This window comes from Lipotes vexillifer, unplaced genomic scaffold (assembly GCF_000442215.2).
Source record: "Lipotes vexillifer unplaced genomic scaffold, Lipotes_vexillifer_v1.1 scaffold1486, whole genome shotgun sequence".
In the NCBI taxonomy this organism is placed as follows: domain Eukaryota; kingdom Metazoa; phylum Chordata; class Mammalia; order Artiodactyla; family Lipotidae; genus Lipotes; species Lipotes vexillifer.
The window spans coordinates 52703-63266 of NW_006779719.1; the positions used below are offsets into that span (position 1 = coordinate 52703).

A 10564-nucleotide genomic window follows, 5' to 3' on the forward strand; every position below is an offset into this window, starting at 1 on the left:
TTGATGAAGTGGTGGCCTTCAATAATTGCTTCTGTTCTTCGTGTTCACGTTTCTTTCTTTTGAAAAACTCCGAAGTCTTGTCTTTTAATGCAGGGTGCTTGGTCTCCATGTGACGAAGCAGTTTTGAAGATTTCTTGGCTTCGTTGGAGAGCCGGTCACCACATATCATACAAAGCGGGCTTGGAGAATGTGAATCACCTGTTGCAACGAACCTGTAATTTAAGTAGGACTCTTGGTATTTTCTTTTAAATGCAGCTTTCATTTTGCTGGCAGTCTTAGAGTCTTCTGCTGTCTCATCATTGGGTCTTTACCCCTCTTCAAAGAAGCTCTTCAGTGATGTTTGTTTTTTACTCATTTTGGCTAGGGTTAGCTTGTGGGCTTACCAAAACTGTGACTGAGACAAGTGTGCAGTGTGGGAAAGAGGCACGGACAGAAGTGGTAAATAAAATAATGGGTGGGCCAAGTGTGGACTAAAGTAAGTGTCGGATTCTGACTTAAAGCCTGCCACCAGATGCAGCTTGTCACTTGCCCCTCACTGATAGGGTTTTGATATGAGTCTGCAAGCAATTGATTTATTATGGTCACTGTGCAGTCAAACCTCTCTGCTAATGATAATCTGCATTTGCAGCCGCTCCCCAGCACCGCCTCAGCCCCACCTCAGGTGATCTGGCATTAGATTCTCATAAAGAGCGCGCAACCTAGATCCTTAGATCCCTCGAATGCATAGTTCACAGTAGGGTTTGCCACCGCTGATCTGACAGGAGGCGGAGCTCAGGCGGTAATGCTAGCGATGGGGAGAGGCTGTAAATGCAAATGAAGCTTCCCTCACTTGCCTGCTGCTCACCTCCTGCTGTGCGGCCCAGTTCCTAACAGGCCATGAACTGGTATCATGAACTGGTACCAGTCCGTGGCCCGAGGGTTGAGGACCTTTGGTTTAATGCAGTTTGTGCATTTAGTTTAAGCAAGACCACCTAGTTCAATCCTTGATCCTTCTCTTACTAATGGAGGGAACTTAAGCAAGTTACTTAACCTCTTTTTGCCTTAGATTCCTCAGCTGTAAAATGAAGATAATAATAATACACAATATCTCACTTGATTCTTCCAGCAGCCCCATGAGGTAACAATAGTCCCTACTTCATTAAGTTGTTGTGAGGACCAAAGTAGTTACTACGTATAAAGTGGTTAGAAGGGTGTCTGGCAAATGTTAAGTGTATTATAAGTGTTTGCTTATTAATTACCTTTTATTACCAGCTAAAGTGGACCTGCCATGTAGCAATAGCATAAACATAGTTTATAATTCACTTGGCCCATGTGCTTTGAACTTCTTCGATTCTTGACTTTTATTTTTAATTTAGGAGATTTTAATTATTTCAAAATGAGTGTATATGTTTAGACTCTTTTATATTGCATTATCCTAAAATTGCATAATTTAAATAAGCATAAAATGAATATGTACTATATGGGCTTTAGGTGTGAAAGTACAATAGATTCAGGGTCCACTGATTGTAATTCTAAAGGCAATTACTATTGACCAATATACAAGGGTTCTAGTAATTGTGCAATTTGCAGAGATGTGGATGGACCTAGAGACTGTCATACAGTTAAGTCAGAAAAACAAGTATCGTATAATATTAATTATATGTGGAATCTAGAAAAATGAACTGATGAACTTATTTGTAAAGCAGAAATAGACACAGACGTAGGGAACAAACATATGGATACCGGGGGGAAAAGGGGGGTGGGATGAATTGGGAGGTTGGCATTTACATATATACACTACTATGTATAAAACAGATACCTAATGAGAACCTACTGTATAGCACAGGGAACTCTACTCAGTGCTCTGTGGTGACCTAAATGGGAAGGAAATCCAAAAAAGAGGGCATATATGTATACGTATAGCTGATTCACTTTGCTGTACAGCAGAAACTAACACAACATTGTAAAGCAACTATACTCCAATAAAAATTAATAATAAAAAATATGTATACCAGGGTTCTTGTGTGTGTGAAGTGGCTCAGGGTGTGTTCATGACAGGCAGGCAACGAGAGGAAGTAAAAAGATGCCTGTCCAGGTTGACCCCCAAGTAAAACTCATGATGACACTTGTATGCCAGACACTGTTCTAAGTCTTTTACATACATTCTAGTATTCAGTTCTTACAATACCCTCATGAGATAAATACTATTAATGCCCCCATTTACAGATGCAGAAACTGAGACACAAAAAAATTTAAGCAATTTGCCCAAGGTAACCCAGCTGGTAAATGGTAGTGCTGGGATTTAAAACTAAATGTCCTACTCCCAAAACCCAGGTGTAATTATCTCACTACATACACCTCAAAAAATTGTGATGTACAAAGTCTGCTTAGATTCTTCCATGTTTTTCTCTTTAGGACCTCTTTATTTCTTTTTTTTTTTTTTACGATATGCGGGCTTCTCACTGTTGTGGCCTCTCCCGTTGCGGAGTACAGGCTCCAGACGCGCAGGCTCAGCGGCCATGGCTCACGGGTCCAGCCACTCCGTAGCATGTGGGATCTTCCCGGACCGGGGCACGAACCTGTGTCCCCTGCATCAGCAGGCGGACTCTCAACCACTGCACCACCAGGGAAGCCCCTCTTTATTTCTTAAATACAGCCCTATGCACACTGTAATGGGCACAGGTATGCTTACGGTAAACACTTTAGAAAATACAGAAAAATAGAAAGCAAAAAGGTTCAAGTAATAATATCACCCAAAAATGACCACTGTTAAAATTTTGTGTTTCCTTCTAGACTTTTTTCTAAGTACATGGTTTTGTTCTACATAGTTGTGATCATGTGATATATACAATTTTCATCTTCCGGTTTCCCCTCATATTATGACATGTGCTGTCCTATGCTATTAGAAATTTCATAAACTTCTTTTATAGACGCTGCATAATGTACAGTTACATGGCAGTTCCATAATATATTTACCGCTCTTCACCTTGAACATCTGAGTATTTCCAGCTTTTTTACTGTGGGATGGATGTCTTTGTCCCCTCTTTCTCAATAGTTTCCATTCTTCTGGCATTTCTTCAAATCTTTCCCAGGCACACAGTGACACTGGTGTCCCTCTAGCTTTCCTTCTCTCAAAATTTATTTTTTGGAAAGGAGCTGATAAACTCATTCATACTAAAGTGTACATGGTTCATAAAACTTATTTTCTCTTCAAGGACACTTCTGTCAATTTAAGCCAAAGGAATGGAGCTCTAATTGTGAGGGGTTAGTCACCAGAAAATCTAGCTGGGAGATTCCCCCACCCTCCCCAATCAGAGGAGACTCTACAATAGCAAAAAGGTGCAGGGCTGACTTAACGTTAGGAAAGCTAATGAGAAGGCAGACTGGAGCTGCAGAGGTGGTGGCGTGGTAAAAGGGAAGGAAAAAGTTTTGTATAAGCGAGGGTGAAAAAACTGGGTAGAAGAATGGAAGAGAATTAGAAAATTCACTTAGCTGCACTTACCTAGTTTCTCCACCTCTCCTGTGTTTGCCTTTCCAAAGCATCTGGCCTTAGGGATGGGCCCGCCCACCTTCTCCTCAGAACTGCTCGGTCGGGTTCTCAGTCCCAATCATTCTGCCAAGTCTCACAGCTTTGGGGCCTTGCGCGGCCACAGAGCCGGTCGCAAGGAGCGGCAGTGAAGTTCTAAGAGGGCCCATTCCAAGCCCTGGGTCCACAGACCATCCTGTGGGAGCGTCACCTCCCTCGGCTTAAGGAGGGGAGTTAATAATACCTGTGGGGGCAGGGGAGTTTGAGGCCTCGTGTGAAAGTTCACCAAGTCCTGTCCCGCTCACCGTCCCCCACAGCACTCTTTTTTTTCCCCCTCCTCCTAGACGCTTCTAGGAGGCTTTCCAGGCTGCTGGCCAATCCGAGGCTGCAGTGGAGAAGCAAATGGGACCCAAGACAGAACTCAGTTCCCCACGACTCTCCCCACTGCGGTGCTGCACTGGCAGTGGCTGGTATGGAGAAAGAGGAGGCGTGCTGGTGTGCCGAATGAAGTCCAAACCAAAGGGGCCAGCGACTCCGCCCCTCTGGATTAGGGAGAGGAGGAAACCATAAATCCGAAAACCTAGCCTGACCAATTAAATTTTAAAAAAAAAGCGAGAGTCTCCAGCCTAAGGCTGGGGAGGAGCGCAGCGTTCCCTGAGTAGCCGTCCCCGCTGCAGCCACAGCGTGGGAGCCCACCCCCGCCTGCTCCACCGGGACCCCCGGGCGCACCACGCACGCACCCACCCACCCTCCTCCCTGGGCCGGCCGCTCCTCCCTCTTTCCTCGCTGGTTGGCCGCGGCGCCGCAGAGCGCGGCGGCGGCAGGAGGAGCCGGGCGCGTCCGCCACGCACGGCCACCGAGCTAGCAGGGGCTGCAGGCGCGGCGCGCGAGCTCAGGTGGCGGCGGCGGCGGCGGCGACACCGGCGGCCGCCGCGGCCAACGCACACCCTCTCCCCAGCACGCCCGCATCCCTCCTGCACTGAGCCGCGGAGCCACCGGCGGTCCCCGGGCTCCACCGGCCCTCGCGCGCACGGCCGAGCCCCACGCACAAGAGCGGCCGCCTCTCCTGTGGTTCGGAGCCCGGGCGCCAGCCATGGGGAAGCCGGCGAAGAAGGGATGCGACTGGAAGCGCTTCCTGAGGAATAATTGGCTGCTACTCTCCACCGTGGCTGCGGTGGTGCTAGGTGAGCTGCGTGGCGGGTGGACGACGCGCGCACCCTCACGCGCTCCCAGCGCCCAGGCCGCGTGTGGGGCGGGCGGGTGCGAGGGTGGGCGCGAGGGTGGGCATGGCGCTGGCGCACCCGATGCTCGGGTCCCTCGGCTCCCCCTCCGCCTCGGACACCACGCGGGGGCTTACCCTCGAGGGTGTTGATTTCTGCGTGCAAAGAACAAAGCTCCTCCGGGACTCCCGTTTGGGTGTTCCACGAGCTGCGGGTTCCTGCTTTACCCAAAATGGTCAAAGGGGCTTGCAAGGGAGAAAGGGAAGCAAGAGCTCTCGGTTCTTCCCGTATGGAAGCAAATGTGGTTTAATTTTTTAAGTCCTATCTGCTCACCCCTTTTTTCCTGAACCATGCGTTGTCCGGACAGGGATTGAGTGTGGATGATGGTTCCCGATTGGACTGGAAGAGGCACCTGAACCTCAGGGATGGTCCGGTTCCCGGGGGGAGGGAGGAGGTGGTTGTTACCTTCGGTCGGTCACCCTGGGCAGTGCCTGGAAAGTGCCTTCCCACGCGGCTAGCCGCTGCCCGCACTGAGGCACGGAAAACCTGCCAGATTCGTGCTTGAATTCAGGAGTATGTAGTTGTGGCCCGCAGGATGTCAAGGGGAAGAGAGCTATCAGATTTCTCCCTTTCCCCCCGTGCAAATCTACCAAGGTAGCCTCCCTGAGCTTCCTTGCTCTCCACATTGGTTTTCTATTGAAAGTAATTTTTAAGTCATATGTGCTTGTTTTTAAACAAGGTGTATTTAAGTGATTCATTCCTGAGAAATCACTGGACTAGGTGAATGTCAGATCCATTGCTCAGAGGTATGAGTTGTTCCTATTTAGACTCTGAATTTCTGCCAGGTTGTCTGTTTTACACCTTGGGCCCTGGGATGCTCCTCTTTGGGGTTGGCGCCAAGACTGCCTCCTTTCCTCTAAGAGTTGGCACAGGTGGGGACACCCAGCAGGTGAGGCTCCTTTGAAAACCCCACCTTCCATTTGGAAACTGGAGCTGGGGAGAGGGTTAGCCTGTACCTCTCCCAGCCTCATGCACCTTTCTCTCCAGCTGCTGCTTCTGAATCTCAGAATATTTGGTGTTGCCTGCTCCCCCTCTTGGTGCCCCACCCCCCCACCCCCCCAAAAAAAGTCTGTGGAGGTTAATGGATTCCTCAGGGTCGGATTTGTTCCTCCAGATCCTTATGCAAAGTCAAGTCAGGTTTCTAGTAAATAAATAACATTCTGGAATTACCTTAGCAGAGGCCATGTGTGGGAGGAAAAGAGAGAAGTAGAGGAGCAAGTCTTGACTGCTTAACTGTTTTCCCCAAGAAGAGCCACATGGTTTAGGGCATTTGTTTTGTTTTGGTTGGTTGGTTGGCTGGTTGCTTGGTTCCGTTGGGTCTTCGTTGCTGCACGCGGGCTTTCTCTAGTTGTGGCGAGCGGGGGATACTCTTCATTGTGGTGCGTGGGCTTCTCATTGCGGTGGCTTCTCTTGTTGCAGAGCACGGGCTCTAGGCGTGTGAGCTTCCGTAGTTGTGGTGCGTGGGCTCAGTAGTTGTGGCGCACAGGCTTAGTTGCTCCGTGGCATGTGGGTTCTTCCCGGACCAGGGCTCAAACCCGTGTCACCTGCATTGGCAGGTGGAGTCTTAACCACTGTGCCACCAGGGAAGTCCCTGGTTAGGGTGTTTTTAAAGGAAGAGTTATCCCGCCCCATCACGTTTTAAATAACAGATGCCTCAGAGAGAGTGATTTCTTTCCCCCCACCCCGGCCCCGCCCCACAGCCAAATAGATGAGATGACCTTGTTTGTTTTCCTAGTGACAAGATTCCAGAATTAATTGTTAAATCCCTTTTTAAGGATGGTTTTGGGTAGCCTGGCATTTCCCTCCCAATCCCCCATGGGCGTGAAATGATCCTGCCTTTTCAGCTGTGGGGTTTTCCAGAGATACTCACCTATTAACCAAGTGTGGCACACCAGTGTTGAGTTTACCGATTCACTGGAGGCTGGTTTGGCAAAGATTTTGCAAATTGTTCCTTGGCCTTTGGAACTTGTTCCATAAATACGTCTTCGGGGTCACGGGAGATAACATGTCTGTTTTGCAGACGTGGCCTTTGGTGTCAGATGGGCAATTTCCTCCAGTTTTAATGTGGGTAAGCCCCAGGAGCTTGATTCAGATACTTTGCTCCAGAAAGGAAAAACACCATATAAAAATTGTAAGCGCTCAACTGAAGTCTTTCAGCTCATTTGCAAAAGGAGCAACATCGGGCAGTCCCTGAGCATTTCAGCTCCTGGTCTGAGAAGTCAAGCCTACACCACCCTCAATGTGTCCATCACAAGGCACTTCCCAGAGTCCTCCTCTTTTCCTCATTCTTTGGAGCACAGGGCTTGAGTGCAAAAATCATACCTCTGTCTGTGTAGTCTGTGCTAACTCATTCTGGTTTAAACCCAGAAGTGAAATTGTAGCCAACTTATAACAGGGATGCTAAGTCCATCCATAAGCCCTTTAGGCCATGATAGTAAGTTTATTTTTATAACAGTCTTAATTGATACAGAAATCACAAGCACTCTCATGTAGCCTCCTTTCTGAACCTTTCAGTATGTGGATCTTAAAGAAGAAAAAACAGTTAAACTTAGTTATTACCCTGACAGAATATCATCTTCTGATTAAAATTGAAATGTTTTGTCCCTGCTATAATTCAGCAGCCCTGACACTTTAAAATATTTTGATTTTTGAAGTGAGGGGCAAAGGTTCTTCCCAGCCATCTTAAAGCCTCTGATTTTTGAAGACAGCATTTGAGGGGAAATGAAATTAAAAGTCATCTTTATTAGGTGTAAAAGTTAATTTCTTTTATGGGCAAGGAGATGCTAAAAGCTAAATAATTCCTCATATTCTTATTCATGAGATAAAGGGATTGAATAGTTAAGTGACCATCTTTGTTAATTTCTGTGAAACCCTACAAGGTCCTGGAAATAATATCTTGGATTTTCAGGTGAGAGGCCTTTACTAAAATCTGATTAGGAACAATTTTCATTGCATCTATTACAATTCTTTCAGGCTTTTTCCCTGCTTCCGTAGTGTAGTAGTATGAGCACAGAGCCTGGAGTCAAGAGTTCTAGATTTGAATTCTGATACTGTCATGTTCTACCATTTAGACAAAATCTCTGATTCTCTGGAATCCTCAATTTCCTCACCTGGAAAATAGGGATATAGATCATTACCTCATTTGCTATGAGAGTTGTTTAAGATAATGTGAAAATATCTAGTTGTGTGACTGGCATATAACAGGTACTCAATAAATGTCATTTTAAGATGACTTGAATAATTTCATTGTGAGGAAATTAATATTTTCTTATAAAATAAGGTCTCTCGTGGTCTTTGTCTGTTCTGCTTGGTGTCCAGCCTAGAATTCTGATTCCAAGGTGATTCAAGTGTTTTGATGACGTGTTCTGTCGAGGTGAACACCAGCCTCCAGAACATTATTTACTGTTTTGAAAGGATATGGAAAGGATTAATCATTTTGTTTTGTGCCCCATAGCCTGATTCTCATTTCACTTAACAGGGCAGAAATTACGAGGGAAGAATTTTAGTGCTTTAAGTGGTAATTCTGTGCAAGCAGAATCTGTGTGTGATAATTCTGTGTCCAAGCGTTGCGATTCAAGTCAGCCAGTACTGATCATAGTGTGTATAATGTTGGTAAAGCACTCATGGAACCCTCACCCCGTTCACAACATAAAGCCTGATCTTTCTGTCCAGACAGGTTGTGCTTTATTTTAGTCGTTTGAAAAATCTGATTTCCAGGTTGTGGATTTTCAGGAAAGGAAATAGCTGTTGTTATTTACAGGACAGAGCTGGCAAGCTTATTCATCTGGAATAACTTTCTTTGGAGCACTAAAGGAAGCGGTCATTTACAGATTCAGATTCCATTGTCCAAAATCGAGAACAGTTCCTTCATGTTCTTAGTAATAACCCTTGCCCTACCCAGCCTTACGTCTCCAACGCTGGAGCTCTTGTATCTGGCAGTGCTAATTTGAGTCATGGTATAAGCTCTCTTGCTCAGTTTCTACGTGTCTGTGAAGCTCCTGAAGATCGGGGGTCGGGCGGGGAGAGGACTGCAGCTCAGTGTTCAGAATGTATTTTGTTATCATGAAACTCATGTGCTCTGGCAGGTCTCAGGCCTGATGCTGCTGGGTGTCTAATCAGCTAAGCCTTGGAATGTACCTGTAGAGTAACCGATGCTTAAATCATTCGCTCATTCAACAAATATATATTGGGCACCTACTGTGTGCCAGGGACTGTTCTAGAACCAGGGCACATAACAGTGAACAAAATAAAAACCCCTGTCCTCATGGGACTTACGTTCAAGTGGAGACAAGCAGACAGTAAACCGGAAAAATAGGTAAACTACAATGTAGAGTATGTTAGATGGTGAGAGTGCTCCAGAGTAACATAAAGCAGAGAGGGCGCTGGGGGATTGCAGGTTGAAATAGGGAGAATGGGAAGGCCCTGCTGGGAAGGTGAGAATTGAAGTGAGACTGGAAAGAGGTGAAGGAACACAGATATCTGGGGAGATCCTGATGTGTTTAAGGAAGAGCATGGGGCTGGAGTGAGGAGGTGGGGGGAAGAGGCAGTAGGATGGTGTGAGTTTTTATAAGGACTTTGACTTTTACTGGGAGTTGGGAAACCATTAAAAGGTGTTGAGCAGAGCAGTGACATGGTCTGATTATCTTTTAATCAGCTTTCCCTGGCTGGCTGCTCTTTTGACCACAGACAGCAGAGACAAGTGTGGAAGCAGAGAGACCAGTTTAGGAGGCTAGTACAATTAACCTGCTATGTATTTTTTTTTAATTGAAAAAAATGATTTATTTTATAATTGTTCTGTATAAGAAAGTTAGGATCTTGTTCTGCTATGTATTTTACTTTTACAGTTTTCTGATCTCATTTCCATCATGGCTAGTGAAATCTTAGGAAATACTTAAGAAAAATCAATGAAAAAAATATTGCAACTGTAAAGTAGGCCTTATTTTTCACCGTTATATGGACGAGGAAACAGACTTGGAACAGTGCAGGACTCGCTCAGGATCACTCAGATAACAACTGGCAATGCCCCGTCTTCCTATACTTTTCCTTCCCTCCCTTTGGACTGCTGTCCTCCGTCTTGCTCCCCATCTCCCTGTCATATTTGGTCCTTGCAGACCCTCCTGGGGACCATGGTGGTCTGGCTGTGTGCCACACCAGGATAGGGTATGAGGATTCTGTAGTGTGCACTTTGGGCTGTAGTTGGCGCCTTTCTCCCCTGAGACTGAGAAGGGGCTGCAACATGCCTCCACAGGACTCTCGGAATTGCAGTGTGTGCCCTGGAGGAACACTGCTCCTGTGGGATTTGCTAGACTGATCAGCCAGACTGGTCTCCACTCTAGGCTCAGAGCCACCCTTACACCTCTGTCCATGAGGCTGCCCTACTATTCTTTCCACCTTCAAAGCCTGCCCTTTCTACCTTCTAACTAAGTGGCTTGGTGTGACTGGTGCAAAGGGTGTGACTGAAGGACATGGGGGGAGAAGAAGCAAGGCTGCCACGGAGGTCGGCGGCCAGATCCTAGAGAGACTGGAATGCCATGCTGATAAGTTCAGACATGCTCCTGAGGACAAAACTGGGCAATGACATAGGCAGGACTGTGCTTAGGAAAGATCCTTGAGGCAGATGGATGTGGAAAATGGATCCAAGAAGGGTGATCTTGCAAGTGGGCAGATCACCCTAGGGGATTACTGTTAAGGTCCAGGCAGAGAGAGAGAGAGAGATGGGGGCCTTAGCAGAGCAGCAGCAGTGAGAGTGGAAAGGAAAGGACAGCTCTGTGAGGTGTTC

At 46.8% G+C, this 10564-nt stretch overlaps 1 protein-coding gene across 1 annotated transcript in view; it reads left to right on the forward strand.

Moving 5' to 3' along the window:
* The first annotated feature begins 4593 nt into the window (after positions 1-4593).
* SLC1A1 (solute carrier family 1 member 1) overlaps positions 4594-10564 on the forward strand; it is a 69101-nt gene continuing 63130 nt past the window's right edge. The window contains exon 1 of the mRNA XM_007452918.1: positions 4594-4689. Coding sequence (XP_007452980.1) covers positions 4599-4689 — 91 coding nt within the window. The 5' untranslated portion in view covers positions 4594-4598. The remainder of the gene's footprint in view (positions 4690-10564) is intronic.